Here is a 27120-nt window from a genome sequence, read left to right as displayed (position 1 = left end):
TGAGGAATACAGTCAGCCATCTATGGACTGAGACCACTGAAAGTGTGAGTGCCAAATAAATTTTCCTCCTCTAAAATTGTTCTTGTTAGGTCTTTTGGTCATAGCAGTAAAAAAGTTGACTAAAAAAAAAAATGAAGAAGCAAAAATGTTCATGTATAGAGACAAATTAACTTGTCAGTACCCCATAGAGAAGAAAGAATGAAAACCAAATCTTCCAAAATTACAATCTTATAGCCTTCTGAGGACTTAATGTGGGTCCCTCCAGATTCTGGTCCTCCAGAACCTCAGTTGCACTTTCTTCCTTAGTAATCAAATATTCCTGTGTGTTCAGATAAATCATTCTTTCTTCTATAAGCATGAGTTTGTCTCTGTGGTCAGAAAGCCTTGACTAAATATTGCTAGAATTTCTAATTTACCCTGTAAAGATCTCTGTGAATACTGAAAAAATGAAAGGAGATTCACTGTTCTCCTAATGAATGTTCTCTAAAAATAATTTCTATGATTTTTATATGATAGAAATGATTTTTTTCTTCCATTGAAAAAGATTTTTTTTTTTTTAAATCAACATTGATACACGGTGACCTTCCCTATGGCTGTATTCTGCTCTCTCCCATCAATCCTGTAAAAGACTTTGTAGCTATTCTGATTTCTTTTCTGGTTTGAGAGAAAGTCATTGGCACTGTGCTACTTGAAACTGTGCAGATGCCTTTAAGTCTGCGATGTGCTAATGTCATAGCATCACACGCTCCTGGTTGCGCAGTCTCACTTCCACTTCTCTTTTCCTTTATTAGGCATTTTTGTAATTTTTATCTCTCTTATGTCAATGTGCTCTATATAAACAAACATTGTGGTTTTGCAGATTTCTGATCTCAAGATACATTTGTACTCTTAAAATCATTGAGCATGCCAAAGATATATTTGTCATATTAGAAAATAGAACTGACTTTAAATATATTTATACTAATTTATTTTAAAGTCATAATAATAAACCTTTTGCATGTTAACATAAATAACATTTTTTAGAACCCTGTTTCTTTAACATCCTGGTTAGTAGAAGGAAGCTATAGTCTCATTTCTATATCTGCATTTAATCTGTCACAATATCATACATCTTATGTCTTATCATTCATAAGAGACTGAGGGTTAAATGGGTAAAAACTTAATATTGTTTAGTAGATAGTTTGACATCATAGAGTTTCAGGCATCCACAGGAATTCCAAGCCCAAACTGACACAAGTGCTCCTGTGATATATCTAATCAGATCAGCCTAATGATCAATAAGTAAAAAGTTAAGTATTTTAAAACAAATTTTTGTTGTGGCCTTTAACTGAGCTCACCAAATGTATGTATTGGGGGCATCTTTTATCAAAACTTCTGAAAGAAGAATCACATTCCTCCTTTAAAATTGCCAGACTATATTTTGGTGATTTTTAAATTGAATCTGAAATTGCCTCCATATTGATCTGGATAGCATACCAGTTTAAGTTTTCATCACCAAGTAGATAAAATGAAAACAAATCAGTAACTGACTTTGCATAAATGTCTGATTATTCACATTGCTTTTCCCTTTGAACACTCACATATATAATTGAATGAAACTAGTATTTTTCAGGCTTGGTATATTTTTTATCCTGAACTCCATGTATAATAAAATTTAGTCAAAATCAAATTGCCAAAGTCTACAAACCAGCAAAAAAAAAAAAAAGAAAGAATGCATGCAAGGATTTGGAATAGTTGAGAAAGTTCAAATACCTCGAGTTCCACATTATCTTTCTTTAATAATCTCTAGATAATTTAATCAAGAAAAAATTTCCTCTTAAAATCTTCTGAAATGCATCAGGGCAGCGCTCACTTAATCATAGTCTACTTTCTCTTAGATGATTAGTCCCAGGTCAGATCCAGTATTTACCGTATCTAAAGCTATCTGCTTGCTCTTTTCTCCATTGTGGACACACTCAAGCCCCAAGGTGACATTAAGGGCAAGGAAAGCCACTAAAGCAAAGCTGCATAGACTTCAAGGAAACAGGGCAAAGGGCACTGGGGTCACGTGTATCTCCTTTTTCCCTGCTGAGTTCTAGTGTTCTGCTGTCTTCTTCCAAGGAGTTGTGACAGTTTAAAGACAAAGTAAGAAAATGTGGATACAAAACTAAATAAATCATTCTTTATATTGAGTGTAACAACCAACAGAAAAAGCAGTTTTGGTCAGGGGTTTCCAAGTTCTCTCAAGACAAAAATTTTACTTCCAAATTACACCTTTCTTTCTCATGTTACCATTTTTTTTCTGTATATAGGTGAATTTTATGTCTTTAGTCTTAAAATGATCAAGCTCATCTGAAAATAATTTCACTAGATACTAAAACAAATTCAATTTGCTTTAAAGGAAAACAACAAAACCAAGAATCACAAAATAATATTAACAATAATGTCCAGCACCCTAAAAAATTACTACCTATAAGAAGCAGAAATTGTTATACATAAATAAAAGAAAATCAATCAATAGAAAAACAGACTTCACAATTATAACGATAGGACTGGGGATGTGGCTCAAACAGTAACGTGCTCGCCTGGCATGCACAGGGCACTGGGTTCGATCCTCAACACCACATAAAAATAAAATAAAGATGTTGTGGCCACCAAAAACTAAAAAATAAATATTAAAATATTCTCTCTCTCTCTCTCTCTCTCTCTCTCTCTCTCTCTCTCTCTCTTTAAAAAAAGTATAATGATAATGGATTTAGACAACAAGGATTAAAATAATTATAACTATATATTTAAAGACTTAAAGGAAAACCTGAATAAAAGTTAGAAATAAAGGACATTTTAAAATAACATTTCCAAAAAATATAATATTTAAAATGAAAAGTTAGATACAACAGAAAAAAAATTAATAAACCTGAAGATATTACAATAGAAACTATACAAATTCATGCACAGAGAAAAACATTAACAAAGCTACAGTGTCCTGTGGAGGGATGTAATACAATCTACCATAATTGTATCTGAAAACCAGAAGATATAAAGAAATTTTTTGAAATTGTGGCCAAAATATTACAAATTTTATTTTACTTTGAACAGAATATTGGAAAACTTCTATTTTTTAGTTTGGTGAGGTATGGATTTGAATATTGTGGCAGAGACTTGGTGTGTTGCCAAGCTATTACCTATTCTTGCACTTTCTCTTCCAGTTAATTAACCCCAGATTATTTTCAGCCTGGGTCTTGTTTAGCCCCCAAAGCTAGGAATGATAATGTGATTAAGCCCTGCCAAAGTGTCCTTTGGGGGTTTCTGCAACCTGCTGAAGGGAAATATCTTTCTCTTTTCTGCTTCCTTCTTGCTCTGTAGAGCGTGGATTTGATGGCTGTTTCTCCAAAACTACCCAAGACCACAAGGATAAAAATAAGGCCACATAGATAGAGTTGTTGTAAGAGACTGAGTCTACGTTTATTATGGAACCACAAAATCAGTCCTATACTGACAACCTGCAGACTTATTTTACTTATTAAAATGTATCATTTTTTGAGTCATTTTTTGGAGTAATTTGAAACACACCATACTTTATATAGTTATTACTTTGAGGTTCTCATAACAGACAAAAAATACAAATATGTTCCTGCAATTGTCAACTCACATAAAGTTCTGTATTTGCTTTGTTAAAGAAAAAAAAAATGGAGGCTACAGATTAGACATACCTCTAGGAAGTTGCTCATATAATTATAACTGAAGTCATTCTGATTTCCTGAAATGGTATCCCTCATCCTAAACAGAAATCATAAGCTTTATGTTCTTATCAGCATGATTCAGGGAAATTAAACCAATCAGCTACAGACAAATCAACATACATGACTCCTTTTTGCCTTGAAAAGAATGTTATTGTATAACAGCAAGGGAAAAGGTCAAAACACTTCCTCCTTTTTGCTTTGTAAACTGAGCTGTAACCACTGTAAGGTGAGCTTTTTGTAACATGGTTTGAAATCCCCAGGATCATGATCTATAATTTTTGTCTCACAATAAGCTTTTAAATTTTTCCTAATTTGGCAACTTCAATACAGTGACCCTTCACTGAGCAATTGCCAGGAAGCAGCAAAGTCCTAGGTCCTGTGGGAAAACAAAAGATGAATAAGGACCATATGGTACAGTTTTTAAAAAACACAAATTCATCCTGCACTCCTTCTATTATGAGTACCTCAAACAAAGACCTATCATTAAATGGTTGAAGAGCATTGATGAGAAGGAGAAACTGAGAGCACCTTAAATGGCCGTTTCAGGAGATGATATATCTGAACTTGGCCTTTAAGCAAAGACCATATACTGTCTATAGAGCTTCTGGGGGAGGAAGAGTAGAAATTCAGTGGGGTAGACGATCGGGATTGAGGGAAAGGGAGGATAGGAAAAGGAAAGACAGTGGAATGAACCTGAGAAATCTTTCCTATGTACATACATGAATATAACACCGTGAATCTCACCATTATGTACATCCACAAGAAATTAATTTTAAAAAATAACTGGGTAAATGGCAGAAAGATCAATAGAGGGAAGAGAGCAAGGGATGGGGAAAGGAGAGGTATAGGGATCTGAACTAGAACATGATATATTCCATGCTTTTGTGATTATGTTAAAACAGATTCTACTGTCATTATAACTAAAAGTAACCAATAAAAAGTGTCAAAAAAAAAAGGTAAATGTCACTGGGCAAAGAAACACATTCAGCAGAAGCAGAAGGAGCAGCTTAAGCAGTCATCTAACAGATGAGACTGGGAGTGTACTTGAAGATCAAGCACAGTAAGTGAGAATTGGAAATGGAGGATGAAACTACGGAAGGCTTTGAATATTGACTAAAGGGTCTTGTCTTGCTTTTTTTTCTGTGCAGTAAGGAATCACCATCTTTATTATCATTTTTTAATATTTATTTTTTAGATGTAGACGGACACAACACAATGCCTTTTTTTTAATGTGGTGCTGAGTCTCAAACCCGGGTCCCTCCCTTGCTAGGTGAGGCTCTACCACTGAGCCACAATCCCAGATAATTAATAAATAATCTTTATTATTTATGTAGCTTTTTCATTTGGATTTTTAAGATTATCTTTTCTTATTGTCCTCTTTCTTCATTGGATTCAGTGGCTTCTTTTCTACTTTATTGATTATTAGATCTTTCTGAGTATACCAGAAAGAGAGAAAAAAAAAATTGAAAAGATCTTAGAAGAAAAAAACGCACTGCTCAAGGTGTGTTTTTCAGACCAATAGCATCAGCATCACCTGTCAACCTGTCAGAAATGCAAGTGCTCAAGTCCAACCCAGACTCACCAGATCTGGGGCTGGGGCATGCCACTTGTGCTGTAACAAGCCCTACAGGTGATTCTGATTCCATCAAATGCAAGAACTACTGGCTCTGTGATGGAGAGGTGAGGTTTAAAATCAAAGCTTTAGAGTTTAAATACAATTCTACCATTTGCTAGATATGACCCTTGAACAAATCCCCTTAACCTTTTGGAAAATCAATTTCCTCTTTTTATAATGGATGTGAAAGACATGTGAGGATTATATAAGACACTACATATCACTCAAAATTGTTAAGATCTTTCTAAACATAAGCTATAGTTATTTACGAAAGAGGAAACCTGTGAGAAGTTTTGCTCTGAATACCTTGATGGATATAAGAATATGAATAGTGTGACACAAATCATGACAACTAAATAATTTAAAACCAATGAGTGTGTATAATCCAGAGGAAAATCCGTTTTGGTCTCTGCAGATGCCTGTTGAGAACTTGCTCAGATCAGCTTTTCTTCTGTAATTTTCTGTGAAGCATTGAAGCATATGCTTTTAAATATTATTAGCAAGGCCATGTCCTCATGCCTTGCAAGGGGGAATAATTTTTTTATTAATCAAAAATCTGTTTGAGTTAAGTGCCGTGACGCATACATGTAATTCCAGCAACCGGGAGGCTGAAACAGGAGGATTACATGAGCAGAGATCTATTTTTGTGGTATTTGAGAGATTATTTGTGACAAGAGTTAGTGTTAACTTGGTACCTCTAACAGGTGTATAACACAAAGTATGTGGTATAATTTGAAGCTGGACAGCAAAAACAATACTACCAACCTAACACAAACTATAGCAGGTTGAAAGAAAGGAAAGCTTATTAAACTGGAAATATTAAAAAAAAATGGTTGCCAATAATAACTTGGAAAGCAGACTACGTAAATACTGGCCCAGTATCTACCCAAAGACTACCCAATGCAGGAATTCCTGGCTGATTTGAGGTCAGGCTGCAGAGGATCTCTGTGGCACACATTCATAGAAGAACTGGGGCTAACAGAAGATCTGTCATCTTCTAGACGTGAATTAGAGAGTCACGTTGGCATCAGAATGGCTGGATAAGAGAGCAAGTGGAGAGCTATGGTTGTTTCTTCACCATTTGAGCTCACAAGGGATGAACTGGCCTGCCTTCACATTCTGCTGATGAGAACCAGTTACTAAGCTCCACTTGGAAAAATGCAAGCATGGATGAAGCGAAGTCCCTGGCTAGGCTGACACTGCCCAGCACAGGCCTACATTGTGAATCCATAGTCAAAAACCTTTACGAGACAGAGGTCTCTACCACAATAGTGAAAATGTTCCTACAAGCATTGGTTTTAAAAATTAAATCTCAAACCCATAGACAACTATAGATAATGCATTGGACCAAGATCCTAGTGAGAGGCACATTCTAGAATTTATATTGTTTTGTGGGAAAATTCTGCTTATGTACAGTAGTGGCTCAAAAGACATCATTTCAAAGATGCCTCTTTACTGTGAAGTCAAAAGATTTACAACGATGGGCATCTGGAATAAAGACTTTACATAGTATTTGTCTAACCTTTCATTGTATAGGTGAGAACACTGAAGCACCCAGAGAACTGCGGTAACAAGCCCAGAAGTATAATGTTAGACAGTAAAAAGTATCTCCTCTTTCAATTCCTTTATATTACGCCATCAGGGTGGTCACCTCAGACATCAAAAGAAGAAAGAAACTAGATATTTTACCTCTTCAATATCAGGCTTCAGATTCACACATTATCACATAAGAAACCAGGGAAGAAAAGAGGGAGAAAGATGTGATGGAAAAATTGCTCCTAGCAAGCAAACAGATTAAAGAACACCCACCTCTCCACCATCTGTATGGAGCCCATCTCAGGGTCCCTCAGAGAATGAATTCAAGTGGTTGGAGGCCATATTGTGAGGAAATGTCTGATTTTCAAGGGTCCAAAGCACTGAATTCTAGTGAAACCTGCCTAAAGTTTTCTCTGTATCTTTCAAGGTTTCTAGCTCTTTATTATTCAATTCAGGAGAATTTCATATACCTCTCCCAAAAGAAGAAATTGTTTCTTATCTCAGGCCTTAGAGCTCCTGATTCTCACTGCCTCTAAAATATGTCATACAGCAGACTCCTCTAAAATGTCATGAATTATAAATATATGATGTCAAATATATTCAATTCCAAAGTTTCCATTGGAATTCTACTCCCCGAATGATCATTTTGCCTCAGGAAGAAAGATATATATGAGATATATGTATATGAATTTTTCAACATTTTATCCCATATAGATAATATATCCTAAAAATTGTGCAAATATTTTTTTGCCAAGAAAATTATTTCATACTTATTTTCTTTCATTGAATGATATATGTTTTTTTTTTGTGTGTGTGTGTGTGTGTGTGTGTGTGTTTGGTACCAGGGATTTAAACCCAGAGCACTTGACCACTGAACCACATCCCAGCCCTTCTTAATTTGTGTTTTGAGATAGTGTCTCACTAAATTGCTTAGAGTCTTGCTAAATTGTTGAGGCTGGCCTCTAATTTGCATCTTCCTGCCTCAGTCTTCTGAGTTGCTGGGATTATGGGCATGTACCACTATGCCCAGCATTAGCTATATGCTTTATAAATATATTCCAGGCATTTTAATCTCATGATATGGAAATATAATGTTAGTTGCAACTGGAGGTGAAAATTAATGGTGTTAATTTGGGAAGTTCTTGGGCAACTGTTTCTAGAGATTTTTACCTTGATCCTACACCAGAAAACTACTCTTTCTTCCATAAAAACTTAAACTCTCATTTTTTTTCAGCTAAATAACAGACCACATGAAGACTGTGAAATCATAGAATAAAATAATCAAAAGTTTCATATAATTCAGTCAGAATCAATAGTTGGAAATTTGAATCAGACATTTAGCAAACCTTACTAAAGAAAAGCAAATATGTTAGGAATACATTGTAAGAACATGCTCTTAAATGGAAACATAGGCATCACCTAATTGTGTCATCTCAATTATTAAAACTGCTTTTATTTTCCTATCTTGCTTTATTAATGTCATCATTTATCAGGATTTTGAATTAACTTGTTTTTGTGTTTCTTCACTGGCTTATCACCAACATGATGTTAGCTCCGTGAGAGCACAGATCTTGTAAGTTATATTCACTAGCATATCTCCAGTATCTAGAACACTGCCTTGGAACCTCCTGTAAGCTCAATTAATGTCCTCACTACTATGTTAATAATATTTGTGAATGAATGAAGCCTCAGAGCAGACCAATGATACATGGAAGAGGAACTCAGGCAATCCAAGGAAACAGGAACCTGTACCACACTGAATAAAATCACTCTCGTCTTAACTCATTCTCTTCTTCTGAATCAACAAAGTGTATTTTTAAACCAGTTCCTTCATAAGGAAGAGCTAGATATTTATGCCACAAATGTCTAGTGTAGCATTATCATACAGATTAGTCTTTACTATGTTATATGTCAGTTATCTTGAGTTGACAGTAGAGGAATGGACATTATTTTTAATTGTGTTATGGATTTAAGCAATCACAATCTTAAAGTTGTCTTCATACTATCTTACAGTATTATTCTAGGCTTTGATGTATGTGATACCTAGACTTTGAAGACTACACTTAAATAGAAGGAGAAATGTAGCAGAGTGTGCCACCCCAAAATATGCCACTCTGGCATGAGTATTATTTTGAACTAAAGGCAATTGAGAATAAGTAGGTAAAATACAACCTCTCTGCCCTCCCTAAATTTGCCTAAAAGCAGGACACAAATTTACAAAAGTGTTCCCATTCTCCTATCAGGAATGACAAAAGTTGATCATTGAAGACAACTGCAGATACTTATCAGACTGGGGATATTACCACAGACATCTATTTAAAAAAACTGTACTAACTGGGCTTTATCTATGATATATTTGCCTTCCCACAATTTTCCACCCCTACAAAGCAAAGGTCCTTTTCTTTTGTCTTGTCAATTCCAAAAGATGGTATTGTTCTTTATGGAAGATGCTGTGTAAGCCTCATCTTTGAGGTTTTTCAATTTTTTCCCCTGGGTGTCTTTCACATAAGTATGAAATATAAATGTTAAAAACTTCTGTTTTTCTATTGTTAATCTCTCATTGGCTACAGAAGGTCCCAACTAAGAACTATGAAGAGTAAAGGAAAAATTATTTTCTTCCTTCCCTACAGTGGGTCTTCTAGATCAAATGGACTCGAGTTCAAATCTACCCACCGTATTTCTGTAATTTATTTTGTGTCCTTGACTGATTTATATAATTTATTTGAGTCTCAGTTTCTTTATCTGAAAGAAAGGTAAATTGTTTCATAGAATTTAGGGCATATTTAGCATAACGTCCATAAAGTACCAGATACATAATGAGGGCTCAATAAGAGGTAGAAATTATCAGTAAGGTCCCTGCCCAAAATTGCCATTACAAACAAAATACATTTTACACTGTTAGCAAGAAAATGGGGGAAAAAAACACTATGAAGCAAGTCACATGAAGTCATATGGTAATGTAGTATTATTTTTGATGTGCAGATAAGATATTTCAAGGTATTCACAGGAAAGGTTCTGCTTTTAATCTTTATATAGTACATGCTTGGCTCTAACACTTCCTTAGCTTGGTATTATAGGATGGTGGAAGGTTACCCTCCTGAATCACGCTAATTTGGCTGCCACTTTTGCCTAAGCAACTAGAAAAGCTCTATAAAAGTTCTTAGCATTTCCACTTTCTGTACATGTTTAAAGCATAAATCAGCAGGAAAAAAAAATGATATGTTCCAAGCAGTATCGAAGCAAGGCTGACATTAAATGCCACACCTGGAAGAACAAGTGAAGATTAAAAGTACCCAAAGTTTGTTGACTCTCATAGATACTGAGCCTTAGTGTCCTAAGCTGCATCTCAGGCATACACCATGCCCAGGCTTCCTTGATTTTTACCTCCCCTTGGGCTGGATAATGTTTGGGGATGTGATAGACCAGTCTTCTAGGAATGTGGGGAATTTGGTATCCAACACAGGACTTTGATATTTAAGTGATTTTAGGATTGTTCTAGCATTAACAGTTATCTTTTATGTAAGCTCTCTGCTTTTGATTCATATAGGTTTTATAAAACCTTCGGAAAAAAAAGAAACAAACACGTATCTGAGTTCACTTATTCATTAATACAGGGCTATACTAATATAGGTTAATACAGGCATAGCTTTAAACAGAAAAATGATACCAAGAAGATATTTTCAAATTGATGATATTTTGCAAATCAACTCTTTTCCAGGAACACTCTTGTATTCTGAGGCTGTGCTTCTCATTTACAATGAATCTAAGTCTCTTCTCTTCACGTTTTGGGTGTCAGGATTTGTCACCCTTCCCATAAACAAAATTGATTCTAGGAAAAGAAAAAAAAATACATACACACACACACACTTTAGGTATTTCTGAAGAAAAATATTTTTTAATATTTTAAGAATCATTTAGTCTTTTTCTCTATAGGCAATGTCTAATAACGGAACCCTCTTCTTTGTCTAAAATACATAACTAGATCATTATTAATAATTTTCTGGTAATTTATGAAGAAAATTAACTTCCACTACATCTCATCATGGAAATGGCATTAGCACTGGTTTTCATGTAGGAAAGCAAAAATAAAGTGAGAGAGAAGTGCTCTTCTAAATATAGAGATCCAGTCAGGCAAACATAGCATAATAAAATGGTGATGAGCACAGTGGAGTTTCAAATCGCAGGCATCAGCAGTCATCTCTCATGCACGTAATGTAAGCCTCAGGGTTAAAAGTGCATCTCACCAGTTCTCCCCCTTCAGCTCTGAATCAAAGCTTACTTTCCTGCTAAAGACAATATTTTCATATCGCAACTACTTTCAAACCCTCACAAAGATGATATAGTATAGAGCATAAATGCAAACACCTGTTTCCAGACATTCTGTGTTTGCAAGTGAAAAGGAACAAAAAAGTAGAGGGCAAAGTAGAAATAAATGATGTATCAAATCTATTCACCTTTTTTTAAAAAAATGGGGAAAGGAAAGTGGCTAGAGGTCAATGTCAAATAAATTCCTTATAGTCGGATGTAATAAAGATTAATTTCAAGAAAGATAAAATAGATTTTGTATCCTTTGAAAGCTAATTAAAATGATATATTCAAATGTATTTGACATTATAGTGGGAGAGCCCTATTTAATTAACTCTTCCCTGTTCGGTCAAAAGACACACTTGTAGAAGGGCCAATAATGTGGAAATAGACATAAAATATCCAAGGTATTATTTTTCTTTTTATAAATAATTATACTCAATCATGCCTTGACTCAAAATCTTAAAATTATTCTGGGAAAAAGAAAGTAAATACCCCTATTTTTCAGAGAGATAAAGATACACATACCCTTTTCCCAGGGTGAATGATACATTTCGTCACACTAGGAACCAGCAGTAACTCTGGTATCTTCATTATGCTTTGGCATGAAGTGCTTTTCAGAATTGTTTGGGAATTCTTTAAAGTCACTTTCACAGACACTGATCGTATAATTGAAGCCATAGTTTAAAAATTTAGACATTCAGAAGTGCAGGGCATTGCACACAGCCATTTGTCCCAGCCTTCTCAATCCATTTCTTTCACCAATGAGACCACATTTTGAATCAAATCTTCACACAGTCACCAATCCAGTCATCACTAAATTGGAGAGATTACTGAAATGTCTCCTGACATAATAGCAATGGACTTGGGAGGTAGGGCAAAGCAGAAACCACTATCTTTTTCTTCTTTTCCTCTCCATGCCTCCTTTTAAAATAGGAAGCATTTAAAACATTTTAATCAACATATTTATACCGCAGCTGTGTCAAATGTGGGCACTTTTTATCTCATAATATTAAAATCCATAGCATAACCAAAGTTAATGACCAGAATAAAAAATTACATATCCTACAGTCCATTCTCCCTTTGACCAAAGGCCTGAAAGAGTTCTCAATGCAATAATTTTTATTATGTATGAAGTTCTATTTCAAAATCATAATTCACTGCTTTCTCAGAAATGGCACATTTCATGTAACATCTTTCACAATTTTCTCAAAGTCTATAAAGCAAACCTACTTCCATAGCCTAGAAAAAGAAAAAAAAAAAGTTCTTCATTTTCCTGGAAGTTTAACTTAGAGCTTTACATAAATATACTGCAATGTATAACATGCCTGATAGGAAATTCCAAATAATATATAGAGTTTGCACAAGAGGGCTGTTCGGCCAAAAGAAAAATTTAAATCTAGATAAAAATTGGTTGCACTAAGCCTCCTAAAGTCCTTTATCCTCGAGCTTCAGAAAGAGTCAACTGAATGCATTTTATGTAAAGCCTGAAGCCCTTTAATAGTCCACTGTAGTGATGCTAAATCACCATCTTCGTTAATCTCACTGGTTTCTTGAGTTCATTTGTGAGAAAAAATAGATAAGTCACTAAGTGTATATTATTTTAAGATAATAGCCTATTCTACATTTTGTATAACAACAATTTATAACTCTTAATACATGCATGGCCATTCGTTTTAAATAATACTTTAAAGGAGTAACTCTAGAAACTCTCATTACAATAAAGATCATAAAACAGTGGAAAATGTCATTAAGGTTTGATAGTTAAACATTATCACAAATAAATAAATTAGTGGATTATTTTGGGTTTTGGGCTTTCAGTGCTGTTTTACTAAAAGCTATTACATAGCCTTAGAATATAATAAGTCATCAACTTGGAAAATAGAGTCAAACATAATTATTCTAAATGTCACTATTTACGTGCTTTAATGCAGCTTCATTTCTTTCTCTTCTTTATACTCAATAATTACATAGTAAGTGTAAGAAATTAGACTTATCCAAAGGTTAAAGATAGATAGATCAAATGACATACTCAGAATGTATTTGAAGACTGACATCCACCGCTGGAATCGGAGTTGTATTAATACAATCTCAGCAATTCTCAGACTGTTCCATTATCTCTGAGATAAAACTTTCAAAAGGATCAGTCAGCACTAGTTTCATTGAGTTAGAAAGAGATATTAATATATCCCTGAGTGGACCAGTATCACTGACTCTATTTAATCTAACAGATTCAGATTCTGAGATTAACTATGTCTCTTTTGCTTGTAAACCAGTTTATAGAGAGAAACTTTTTCAATTTTCCTTCCTTCATTCATTCAGTCATTCACTTATTTAAATTTATTGATTCATTTGTTATGAAAATTTAGTATGTGTCAGGCATAGTATGACAGTCTTCACATATTTTTTTCTGTTTGTTGTTTGTTTGTTTTTCTGGTGTTGGAGAGCAAACGCACAGGCTTTTGCATGACAGACAAGCCCTCTACCCCTGAGCTACATTCCCAGCCCCTCAGGTGTCTCTATATTTAATCCCATGAGTGCTGATATTATGTTCAGATTGATAATAAAGAAAATGTAGCTTAGAAAGTATAAACAACATATCTAACCACTGCTAGTTAATTGAGGTGGAATTTTTGACATCAAAGTAAGTCCATGTTCTCAACTTCTAGGGACACTGATGTTTTTCTGCAAGGCATTTTGCCAAACACTGAGCTGATTAAAATATAATTTCTGCTCTCCTGGGGTTTATGACTCTCACATGGCTATCATGACTGCTGTGGAGTCCTATATACATGCCTAGAGACCATTTTCCCACTGCACTCACATTCCTGGCCTTTCTCTTTCATAAAAGCAAGGGCCAAAACCTCTTTAGGTAATCTGGATTTCCATATGTCAACAGTATGCCAAATGCCAATCTACTCCACTACAGAATCTTTTGTGTTCTTTGTATGTAACCAACTCATCTTTCACCAATTGCCCAGATTGATCGAATATAAAATTATATTCAACCCCTCACTTATTCTCTCAACTCCACAACTATCTATTTCCATTCCATTGTGATATCATAGAAAGAGAGCTAACCTCAGTTCCTACTCTGCCATTTTCTAGTTACATGATCTTAGGCAAAACATACCTTTCTCTGAGCCTGTATGTCATTATTAGTCAATTATCTTACCTGCTGGCATGGCGTCAACTTTGGAGATAGGAATATAAACTGGCTACATTACATTTTAGCCATAAAATTACTAGGGTGGAAGCCATGATTACCATTACCCTATTTTAGGCCCTCATCCTCCCTAAAAACACAATGCCTGGTACCTAATATATACCTAACAGCATCTATTGAAAGAACAAATAATTTCAGATATGTAGACACCAATTGGCAGCTTAACTTAGGCAGTACCGCAAAGAATTTTCCAGAAACATACCTGTTGGGTTATTCTTCATAATGAACAGAAATGGGTGATTTGCTATAAATTGATTTGGAGTCAGACTCATGATCACGGGGGTATGTATGCCTACAAAATAGAGACAGCAGTTATTTAGATATTCACTTTTAAAAGCTCAGGAAAGAAAATAAATCCAAAACACTTTTCATAGACAAGAAAGGTCATTTTGGTTAAGGAGTTAACATGTGGAAAAAATAACCATTTTCTAAATGCTGGGAAATCTGCAATAAATTTAAAAACCGAAGTGCAGAAGAATAAATATTAGATCATTCATCGAATAATCCTAGCTTCACATTTATGTTCAGTGAAGAAGAAAGTCAGATACTAGATTCAATTTGGTGGAAGCAGTTAGAAAATGTCATCTTTTAAACAGTAATTTTCTGCTCACTTTTTATTTACATTATATGATTTATTCTTACAATGTTTTCAATTTTTAATTTTGATCCAGATATGTTTGCACTTCATTTTTATACTACAAGCTTGTGGTAATCACATCTGAGTTCAAATTTATTTTGTGCTTACTCTTTCAAAATTATTCCATGAGCTCAGAGCTTTTAGGATTCATGTAGTGAATGTACATGAGATTTTTGTTACAATATTAGAAACAGAGATTTGCTACCTTAAAAATTATTTACAATGATAATTGTATCATGTTGATCCATTATGGCATTTGTCAATATTTTGGATGGGAAAAATTAAATGGTTGGATGGCTTTTCTTGCAGATTAAATATGTCGACACTTAATCAGTTACTTTCTTTACCAATAATGCAAGGGTTTTGTATAATTTTTTTTCAGACCCAAAGGAAAACAAAATTAGCATGTATAACCAGAATCAGAAAACAAGTCAAATATAACATTACTAATATAACAACAAGGGCATTCTTCTATCTGGAACATCAGGGCTGTACTGCCTAAATTACCAGTGAATATAGGCTTTTGTTTGAATTAGTGAGAAGAATCAGAAAAGTCAAGTCAGTTTGACTCCCATTCTCATTTACAATGAATGTCTGGACTTTGCTTCCTGAGCAGCCTGTAAGCAAGACTTCTTCCAAAGTCAGGAAACTCAGGCCAACTATGCTGAGGTGTAATTCAACAGGATCACTGTGGGCTCTTATTGTCTTCCCTTAATGCTAGCTGCATCCTCCTAAAGAGAAGCAGTGGAAACTAGGAGAAATAGCTCTGAATTTGAAGCCAAAAATCATGATTTTAGTTAAAACTGTGTTGTTAATCAACAGCATGACCCAAGGCAAATCACTTCACATTGCTGGACCTTTGTCTTCACCAATATAATGAGAGGATCCAACAATGACCTAGAAGAACTTTTCCAGATCTATGTAAAAGCAGTTGGAGAATTTTTTTACATGAGCCAGCAACCTCATCCAAATGCATTCTTCTGATCTCTCGAAGGATTGATATAGCTCATCCCCTACAATCTCAGTTTCTTGAGCACAGCAATGCAAAGCCTTTAGGAGATGACAAAATGATAGCAAGAGTGCAGTGTGTCCCACCCAGATGTCAAAATCCATTGGCCCTAAGCAGCATTACAATTTAATCAAGAAATTACTAAGTGGATATAATTTTTTTTCAGTACTGGGAGTTGAATGAGCCCAGGGGTACTCTGCTACTGAGCTACATCCCCCGGCCCTTTTAATTTTTATTTTGAGACAGGTCTGACTAAATTGCCAAGGCTGTCCTTGAATTTGCTATCCTCCTCTCTCAGTGACCATAGTGGCTAAGATTAAAGTGTGCACCAAAATGCCCAGTTCCTTTCCCATTTTTAATTGACTTTAAGAGTTTTTCCCATTTTTTTCAAGTATTATATTCAGTATAAATATTATTCAAAATATCATTTGTTCAAGGAAGTGAAATATAGAGGAATAATTCTTAACCTGGAATGTACACAGAACTACATGGTGAGTTTGGAAAACTCAGATTCTGATTCAGTAGGTCTGGAGTTAAACCTAAGACTCTGCCTTTCTAACAATGGCTCCTGTGTGATGCCATTGCTCTTATTCTATGCACTGCATCTGTAGCAGTAAAGGCAGACACAAGCCACAAGGAGAAAGAACTAGTTCTCAACCTTGATGCACAATGGAATCACTTAGGGAAACAAGAAAATATTAGAGGCTGGATCTTACCTACAGACATACTGATTCAATTATTTTGAAGTGTAGTCTGGGCATAGGATTTATTTTTTTACAGTTCCCAGATGATTCTAATATTCAGCTAAGTTTGAGAGTCCCTGCCATGAATATAATAACAACAATCAAATTAGAAAAAAAAATGAAGACAAACTTTGTGTAATAAAAGAATGAAATTAAACACAAGCACTTAAAACTGAGCACTCTTAAATAATAATGACTTTGTATGTGAGCCCTAAGGTTTTCTCCATCAGTCGTATCTGCTAATTGGCAGGTAATATAATTTGCAAATGAACAAATATCAGTAGATGAGCCTCAAGTCCTAATCAGATCCCTTCCCTTTTGCATAATGCTGTTACTGAACAGATGTATGAACAACTTATGAAAGAATTGTCCTTTTTTGTTCCCTGCAGTATGATACAAAGAAAAGAGACATCAGAGCACCACCAAATGACCAGCATCCTTCATCCCAGTTTGCTGAGAGACCATTTGTCCTACCAGTTGATGTTGCAGCCTCACTGCCATCTTCATTTATCTCAAAGAAAACTTTCTGCATGACATGAGAAACATACAGCTCAGATGAATCTGATGAAAAACATTAAATATTTAAAGATTAAAATCAAGAGTCATTACCTATTAAGTCCCAGATTAATTTTATTTCAAATGAACAAAGAACAGAAATCAAACATAATGAATTCCTCTTTATTCAGTCAATTTTCTAGAGATAAAAATGGTTTGAGTTTAGCTCTTATAGGCATGACACAGATGGAGTTTAGGTTTCTCCCTGATATATGAGGTAAAGATTGAAGAATGTAAACATCAAACCAGGTATCCCACCAAGTGGAATATTTGAATGGACAAAGGGTTTTGCCCCCTTAACCAGGATCTATAGACAGAGTGAAAGAGGTTTTCCAGATTTTAATTGAAGCCCACCTTATGTATTCAACCTCAAAGCCACCTTGCCTTTTAAATTCCATATTCAGTTTTGATCTGAGTTTAAAACAAAATTTACTTTCCTTCAAGACAGTGAGGCTATGAAACTCTGAAGAGCTTTTGTGTCATCTGCTACAAAATCACTTCAGAGCTGTGCTTTAAAGCCTGTTAAAATTTTCAGTGCAAGAGAGTGTCTTACATTATTTTATTCTGGTATGGATTTGAACCGAGAGGTAATGTCCCTCTTCTCCCCTTGGTGGAACTCATTCATGTATGTGTGATGCATATCTGGCATAAGAATCTGAAATAATAGTCTCTTTGAGACATGGGAAGAGGGGAAGCCATGAGATTATAAGGCATGTCAAGTCTGCTTTGAAAACTAGGTAGATCCCACAGTGTTCCTCAGAGGGTCAAGGGACACATGCTCTAGAAAACCCTCTGGCACATGAGTAGCTTGCAATAAATACCACTCAAATAAGTTAATCAAAGGATGTGAATATGCCTAGTGTTAGAGACCTGTAACATGGAGGAAAGAGGGCATCCACAACGTCAGGGTGGATCAACTGAAACATAGGAGAATGGATTCCCAAGGTCAAAAAACTAAACAGCTTCTTCCAGTATCACCTGGAATAAGACAGGAATCATAAATAAAGCACAGAGTAAATGACCTCAGAGCCACAACAAGAGCTAAAGAGCAGGTGGTAGAAGAATAAAGAATTTCACACACTTCAGCTCTGGTGTCAGCCTCACTAGCTCCCCCTTAGACTGAGCCGCTTTGTATTCCACCTCACTGTGGAAATGACAGATTAGGAAAAGAATACGAACTCCACAAACTCACTGATTTCTAAGCCTTTGTGCCAACTATTTATCTTAAATTTCTATGAAAATTCCAAGTATATCACTGTTAAATTAAGAGGACCAGAGAAAACTGAGAGAGCTTTGATAGAAAATGTGAAAGTGAAGATTAATATGACACTTTTTCACTTGATTTTTTCAACACTTATTGAGCATTTACTATGCATTAAGTGAAGTAGGTGATTTACTTACATGCTCTTATTTATTGCTCCAAAAGTCACTAAGATATATTATTTCACTTACATCAGAAAATGGAGATTCAATAAGGTTAAGTACTTTACTAGAACTTGCAGGAGAAGTAACAGTAGAGTGAGAAGTTAAAATTTTTGTGCAAGAGAATAACCCTGAGCAGAGAAGGTTATTGAATCTCAATGAATGAATTGAGATTCAATTGAAGGTTATATGAATCTCAACGTTTCCAAACTAACTTTATAAAAGTATTTATTCAAAACTTGTGCACTGCATGCATATAAGGTAGCATCTCCTTCCTCTTTCATGTATATGTCCCGTACCATAGTGTTGGACCAGATCAGTTTCATTTAGAGAATGTTCATGACACAAATGATCAGTAGGGATAATAGGGTAGTATGCTCCTAACTACCAGCTGCAGTGTCAACACTGGCTGGAGCTATTCTATTTCAGGTAATAAGACAAAGTCAGAGTAGTTAAAGCAACTCAAATAGGTAAATCAGGAGGAAGAGAGCAGAAAATCCTGAACATTTATTCTTCTCTGCTCAGGGTTATTCTCTTGCACAAAAATTTTTATGAAGAATTTTGGAAGTATTTTCTTGAATAATCCTGTAAAAAGAGATGTTATAAAAGTCACAAATTGCCAGGAATTTGCAGAATGAATAGCTATTTGAAAGTCTAAGGTATATTGAGTGAGCTTCCTAAGGCTGAAAAGAAGTTTAAGAGGAAAAAGTGCTTGATTTATTATAAAAAGTGTTTGGTTTATTATAGGTTGTTGAGGTGGCTGTGTGCCAGGGCACATTTAGACAGCACCCTATGTAGTATTTAATGTTGACTGTCTCATTTCTGGTGCTGATGAAACTGTCAAAGAAGTCAGATGTATCTGGCACTGTGAGAACAAGTTGGCTATATCGTGTGTGAGGGTGATAATGAACATCTATGTCACCTGTAAACCCCATTCACCTCTCCACCAGGAAAGCTCATTCCTTCCATTCCACCACCCACATAATTGATGAGTGACTAGATTAAGGAATACCTCTCCAAAGTCCAGATGTTTATATAGGAAAACACAAAACATTTCCACAATATTTCCACATGCTATGATACAAAACCCAGACTTACAAGCTTATATCATTAAGGTCATTTTATAACACATAAGACAGAATTTTTAAAAGAGTAACTTGTGACAAATTGGCCCTCTTCATCAATTTTTTTTCTCTTTAGAGAAAAAAAAATTGTTTGTTTGTTTGTTTTTGTTTAGTCTTTTGAAATACTGAGTGCAACCAAACCCAGAAGAATTAAAACACTGTCCTGACATTGTTGTGCAAGCAAGCTCCTTAACCACACACAATTCCCCAGGTGCAATTTAGCATGAAAGCTCCCTCTGCAATTCTTGTCAATCCAAAGGAGTCTGTTGCTAAATCTGCCAGCTGCAGCATTACAATTTCTTGATCCAGCAGCTTGAGAATGTCTACTCCATAGGCTCTAATATTACTGAATTAACATTCGGAAATTAGTTTATTTGAGTTTTATTAGCTCTGCTTAGATGAAAGACTCAAAGTTGTAATTCCCATTATTCTGATTAAGAAATACAAACAGCAGAAATAACAGCCCACATAATACACTTACCTATATCGTTTTATTGAAAGTATGGTTAGAATGCTTATCTAATATTGTGAAATGTTTTTTTGAATTTCATTAAGGAAAACATCCGAGATGCAAAATAGAATGCTTGTTTACAGACAGATCAACATGCCTAAACATTTATTCACTGTTTATATGTATGCTGGGAATGAAGGCCCTTTCAATTTTATGATAAGTCAGTTAATACCAAGATCAGTTAGTTAATACTAAGAAAACAAACTAACACGACAATAGAAAAATTATCCATCATACTACCTGTTATTCCAGAAAGGTCACAGCCACCACTAAATATCTCAGTTATGTTCAAAGAATACAAAGCTTCTTTGAAGTCTAGTGTTTGTTCCACTTTAAATCTGTTTAAAAAAATGAAAAATCTTGAAACACTGTACATATTTGCTAGCAAACTGCTTTTTTAATAAAACAGATGACTTGGAAGAGGTTATACTGTGAAAGCTTTTGTTTTCATTCTCCCAATTACGTTTTTTTTCACATTTCACATCCCTTCTCCCCAGTTCCACCATTCATTCAGTACTGGATTGCTAATAACTTGCATCCTACATAAATGGCTGGTAAGAATGATGAATAGAATATTCCATTTTTTGAAGTGACAATTACCCAGCACAACAATTCTATCTAAATGTTCAGTGCTAGCTTCTTTCTAAGAAGTGTAGATTTTCCCTCCAGCCATCAAAGATGGCTCCTGGCAGACATCCAGGATACCATTTGCAGAAAACTGGAGTCCACAGTTTATGGGGAAGATTGTTGGCTACTGAAGTACAGACAGCGTTTGTAACCAGTCAACCATCCCACCACTGTCACAGTTGATGTAGCTTTTTCAGTTGATGGACACACCTAATATCTTCCCAATGGACCCTTTAAATGGGTCAGAGAAGGAACAGAGTTCTTTCAAAGGAAAGGAAAGAAAACTTACAGAAAGTTTGGGTTGGGGTGGTACTTCCATAGCAGGGAAATAGGACTCCAGTATTTGGCTCACCCTCTGTTCCTCACCTATGACCAGAGAATCTCAAAGATTCTCTCAGGCACTGAACTTCACCACCCATGTCAACATAATGGAATTCAGCAATCACTGAATCTTATGTAAATAAAAAGGGAAGGAGGCTAGTACTTTTTGTTTCATAAATGCTTAAAGCATTTCAAAATTAGATTAGAAACGTTGTTCATAAATGAAAAGACTAATGTAACATTACTAAACAGGAAACTATCTATGATTCTACATCTGTGAAATTTCCAGCAACTCCTGATAAGCATCTTTGCTTATGCCTGACAGGCATTTGCCCCTAAACACCAGTGTACGAATGCAGACGCTATTACTCAAGGATCCTTGCTTATCTAACAGGTAAGCTCACTTCTGGGGCTAGAAATTAGCTTGGGCAATCAGTCTAATCACTGTTTTCATTGGCAAATACTGAACAAGCTTCTTAATTATAATTCTTCAAAACAATGAACATGCTGTGATAGAACTTTACTGGGTCTAAATTATTTCCTGGTAAAATAATGCATACTTTTGGGAGACATTAACTCATTCAGAACCCCAGCTAACAGGGAACAGGTGCAACATGCATATTAAAATCTACTTATAATGAAAATAGCTTCTTGTACGCCAACTATTTTCAACTTCTTCCTTGTAACTTTTTACTAGGAATGATAAAATGCAACATGATGGTTTTGAGATTTTTTTTTCTATTTTTATTATCATATTCTTTAAATTAAATGGAGTATGGGCTTCTAAAAGGTGAAAAATATATTTTCTAATACACCTACAAATTGACTATTTTTAGTGTAATAGTCCAACAATTTTAGGATAATGACAAGAATACCACAAGACTTATTATGACTTCTAATAATGTCTAATTACGAGAAAGTCATTTAAATAATAGCCCTGCTCATAATATAGTCCAAAGAAACCTACAGCAATGGAAATCCATTCAGTCATTTAATAAAAGTATAATTTGAAGTCTATTTAAAATTATCCATAATTATTGAAGTCACGAATAGCCAGGTATAAAGGAGCACTTCTCTGAGTGAGGCACTTAATATAGGTTATATCTTCAGTCTTCTCAAACCTTGTGGGATGTAAGCATCATCATCACCATCAAATAGAAGACAGCAGTAGCTGGAGAAAGTTGTTTTCTAGGCTCAAGGTCAAGATGGGTGCTAGAGGTGTGATTTATATCCAAACCAGGTCTTAGGGTCACCCACAAGAATAAAAATATAACCAGGTATAGTGGCGCACTCCTGTAATCCCAGCAACTCAGGAGGCTGAGGCAGGAGGATTCAGTGTTCAAAGCCAGCCTCAGCAGATTAGTGAGGCACTTAGCAACTCGGTGATACCCTGTCTCTAAATAAAATATATAAAAGAGCTGGGGATGTGGCTCACTGGTTAAGCACCCCTCGGTTCAATCCCCAGCACCAAAAATAAATAAATAAATAAATAATAAAACAAATAGAAATACAACACAATTCTTGACAGTTCTGGGCCTGCTCTGTTATATGGGTGCATACTAGCTTCTGGTCCCCTGCCAACCAACTTCCTTAGGGTATGTGCATATGTGTAGGTTGTAGGGGTGAAATACCCTTTGAGCCTCCTGGGCTGAATTAAAAATACTTTCTATCACATATGAAACATATCTTAACAACATTTAATATATACTTCTTATTATTCCCATTTTTATCAGTGTTCAGTAGGTCATTGAGCACTGTGCAATCATTATACATCATGATATATTCATATTTGTATTCCAACTCATTTTTCTCATGTTCCCTACCTCTCACCCATGCATAACTGTCACTCACCCACTTACAGATAGAAGGCTGGCCACCCCCTGGGACTTGATTCTAATCCAGCAAGAATGTGACACTTTAGTTCCTAGGGCAAATGTTCTGTCCTTTGAAAAGTCCTGTACAGCTGCTCCAAATATTTGATCTTGCTCTATCACTGACCACTTGCTTTGTCTGGGCACCCCTCATGCTTGCCTCACATGACATCTCTTTTCTGACTTTTAGCTGTCCTCTTGCAACTTTTTCTCCACCATTTATTACCTATGTAAATCTAGGCCAGGCATTCACCTGTGTGCACTTCACCTATAACCTGAGTATAAAACTCAATGTCTATCAAATTTATTGAAAGGATTAAAGATAGGCGGGCAGCTCTATGCTCACCAAATGCCAGAATTCAATGAGATTAATAATACAAATAATAGAAAGAGTTAATATTGACCACTAAAATTGTATACACATGATCTCACTGAATTCTTACCACAATCCTACAAGGCATGTATTATTATTCTTCCACCTAAACAGTAAAACAAGAATCTTAGATCAATAAAGAGACTAGATTAAAGTTATAGTTAAAGGGTGGCAAAGCTCTTGAGTCTTCAATATATTCTATTTTCCATTATTTGGTTTTAATGGTTTATAAAATATACTATGAAATGCCAGCCACATCATTCAATATGTACCTATCAGAAAAAGAATCATACCCATTAGGATAAAACTATGCCTGTTATTTTTGTTTTTTAAAGAGACAGAGAGAAGCAAGAGAAAGAGAGAGAGAGAGAGAGAGAGAGAGAGAGATTTTTTTAAAATATGATTTTCAGTTTTCAGTAGACACAACATCTTTATTTTATTTTTATGTGGTACTGAGGATCGAACCCAGCACCCCACATATGCGTTACCACTTGAGCCACATCCACAGCCCCATGCCTGTTATTTTTATATTTACTCTTGACTAGAACTGTAGTGCTTAATAAGTGTAAAGACCCAGACCTCTGAAAATTTGATGACATCTATTAAGCCTCTCCCAAGGAAAATGCAAATTTGACCTTACGTGCATAAATCAGTAATAATTTTATTGATTTCAAGGACTCCAGAAATCCATGGTGTCCAGTTAAAGACCGCTACAAAGGAATGAGAAATCATAGCTCTTTCATTTTCTTAGCAAATCAAGCTTAGACCCTCAAACCAAGCTATTCTTTCATGGCCTGTATCTAGTCACACATTCCATTAATGTTTTTCTGTTCCACCAGTTACTCCCCCAGGTAAAGCTGTTCCCTTTAAGCACTCATTACTTAATGCCTGAATCTCTGCAGTGTTTTCTTAAATGATCTTTGGGATTTCAGTCTGTCCCTTTTTTCCACATTCAGAACATCACTACTTCTAGTTTGAAGCAACAAACATTGATTGAACAACTACCATTTTTCAAACTCTTGCTTTGTGCTGGGATCATAGAGAAGAAACATGCATAAATCCTCAAGAGGTTTACAGGCCAATGGGAAAACAAGAAAACAGCGTTAACACAACGACCTTGAAGAAATAAACACAAAATCTTAAAAGAACTTTTCCCAGCAGGGAGAAAGGAAGATGTTTATGGATCTGGCATAGAGAGATCATAAATGCTGTCTAAAAGCCAAAGTTGGTCATAAAGAAAAATAGAAGCTATCCAGAAAAAAATGGGTACAGTGGGGATGGGATGGCGGGGGAGTGTGAATTTCCGACAAGTTATCAGTATGTAAAAGACATTGCGATTACCAAATATTTCTTTCTAAAAGACCATCTTAATCATTCGACTGACCTGGATAATTGCAAGAATTCCCCGTGGTATATGAGACTTATCCCTTTTGGTTCTTTTACAGTGAAGCTCTGAAATCTTTCTTCTAGGGAACTTTGTTTATAGTCAGCATCTCTGGTGCTCCCACCTCCTCCTATGACTAACACAGGGCTCACTGTGTATACTATTGTTTTAGTACTTATTGTACACTGCTTTAGTCTTCATAAGTTCCTTGTGGAAATCTTACCCTGCTCCACTTATGTAGTAATGGTCCTATAATGCAGGAGCATATCTATCACGTTACATCTGTCCCACATTTTGCCCACAGTAAGGTCCCAATCAATCTGTGTTAACAGGAAATAAATTTTCTAAAAAATAATCAACTCAGGCTATAAGGCTGTGTGCCAAAGACATGGGAGTCAATCCTGTCTCTCCCAACAGTGGTTGAATGCAACCAACTTACTACTTTCAAGTGTCTCCATTTTCTTATCTGTTTCACAGATGAGACATAACCAAGTCAGACAACAGAACCATAGCATTTGATATTAAACTACAAAAGCTAAATCTTTTATAAAGTTATAAGTGCTCTGTAGATGAAAGTTACTTGTTTTTTTAACCTGATTTTCATGTATTAAATGATCACCTTTGCCCATACACATAATCATAAAAGCATATTATCAGAATGTTTTTCATACAGAGGAATCTAACATACTGCAAGTGTATGTTAGACTCTCCAAATCAAGAAATTTTAACCTCTAAGATATGTATAAGACTTCATATTACAGCTAGACAAAGTAATAGAATTATTTTAGCTAACATCCAACTGGGGGACAATTTTAAAATTAGATTTCTAGACTGCTAGAGACAATAAAAACCAGTTAGCACCCTAGTATTTTTAGACTATAGTCTGTCTTATTAGCCTCAATTCTATCTAGTTATATATCAAAGAGGGGAAGGGGGAGTGTTTCTCAGTGACTATCATCTAAAGAGTCACATGTTCCTTCCTGCTGTAGCTTTGATATAGGTACACAATTAATATTTCCGTCTTTGGTGTTTATGAAATTTTTTCTTGAAAAAGGCATTTTGTTTTACAACATAAAATTTAGTATAGCTGGTGTAATGGGTCGAATTGTGTCCCCTGCCCCCCGACACACACATTTTCCCCAAATCCATGCACTGAAGTTCTAAACCCCAGCTGTAATTATGACTTTATTTGGAAATAGATTCCTTATTGAAATAATTAATTAGGTTGAAGTCATACTGGCGTAGGTTGGGTCCTTAATCCTTTATGACAGGTGTCCTTAAAAAATTTGAGATGGGAACAGTGGCAAACGCCTATAATCCCAGTGGCTCAGAAGGCTGAGGCAGGAGGATCACAAGTTCAAAGACAGCCTCAGCAACTTAGCTAGGCCCTAAGTAACTTAGCAAAAGCCTGTCTCAAAATTTTAAAAATAAAGTTAAAAGGGCTGAAGATGTAGCACTGTGTCTAAGTGCCCCTGGGCTCAATCCCCGGTACCAAAGAGAGAGACAGAAATCTGAGAATGTCATGTGAGAATAGATGGCTACCTCACAACAGAGGCAAAGACTGGGGTGGTACATCTGTGAACAGAGGAACACCAAGGGATTGCTGGCTGCTACCAGAAGCTAGAAAGGGGCAGGGAAGTGTTCAATGCAGTATCAGAGAGACAGTGAGCTTGTGACACCTTGGCTTTGGACTTTTAAACCAGAACTGAGAGAGAATGAATTACTATTGGATTAAGTCACCTAGACTCTTTTGTCATTTTGTTATAGTAGTTCTAGGAAACTAAAACAGTCACTTAAACTGTTCCCACATTACCAAAATCTTCACTCATCTATTTGATAACCAGTATGTATTCATTCAGGTATAAAAGAACCACAGCACTGAGTGATAAAATATAAATTTGTCAGTCCACACAAAATATTTATTGAGCCCTTCTAATTTTTTTCTGTGCTGAATACATGTTTTAAAATGGGAATTTTTCAATTTGTGAAGAAATTGTTCATTTTGGGAAAATATATATTTTTTGCTTTTCAATCCCTGATTTTTATGTTCAGGAAACAATCCAACAAATATGTTCTGATGGACTAAAATTGTTAATGAATTTAACATGTGAGAAAATCTATCTTTTAAGAAATTAGAAAACA

At 35.3% G+C, this 27120-nt stretch overlaps 1 protein-coding gene across 1 annotated transcript in view; it reads right to left on the bottom strand.

Annotated features, from left to right (window-relative positions):
• Positions 1–10459: 10459 nt before the first annotated feature.
• The window catches only part of Serpini2 (serpin family I member 2), a 30172-nt gene continuing 13511 nt past the window's right edge, over positions 10460–27120 (bottom strand). The window contains exons 7-10 of the mRNA XM_015494349.2: positions 20643–20740; positions 17265–17351; positions 14604–14693; positions 10460–10699 (exon numbers count right to left, since the gene is read on the bottom strand). Of these exons, the coding sequence (XP_015349835.1) occupies positions 10623–10699; positions 14604–14693; positions 17265–17351; positions 20643–20740 (352 nt within the window). The 3' untranslated portion in view covers positions 10460–10622. The remainder of the gene's footprint in view (positions 10700–14603; positions 14694–17264; positions 17352–20642; positions 20741–27120) is intronic.

Source organism: Marmota marmota, unplaced genomic scaffold, assembly GCF_001458135.2.
Source record: "Marmota marmota marmota unplaced genomic scaffold, marMar, whole genome shotgun sequence".
NCBI classification, from domain to species: domain Eukaryota; kingdom Metazoa; phylum Chordata; class Mammalia; order Rodentia; family Sciuridae; genus Marmota; species Marmota marmota.
Note: the sequence above shows the minus strand (reverse complement) of the source record. Positions and strands in the feature narration are given on the sequence as shown.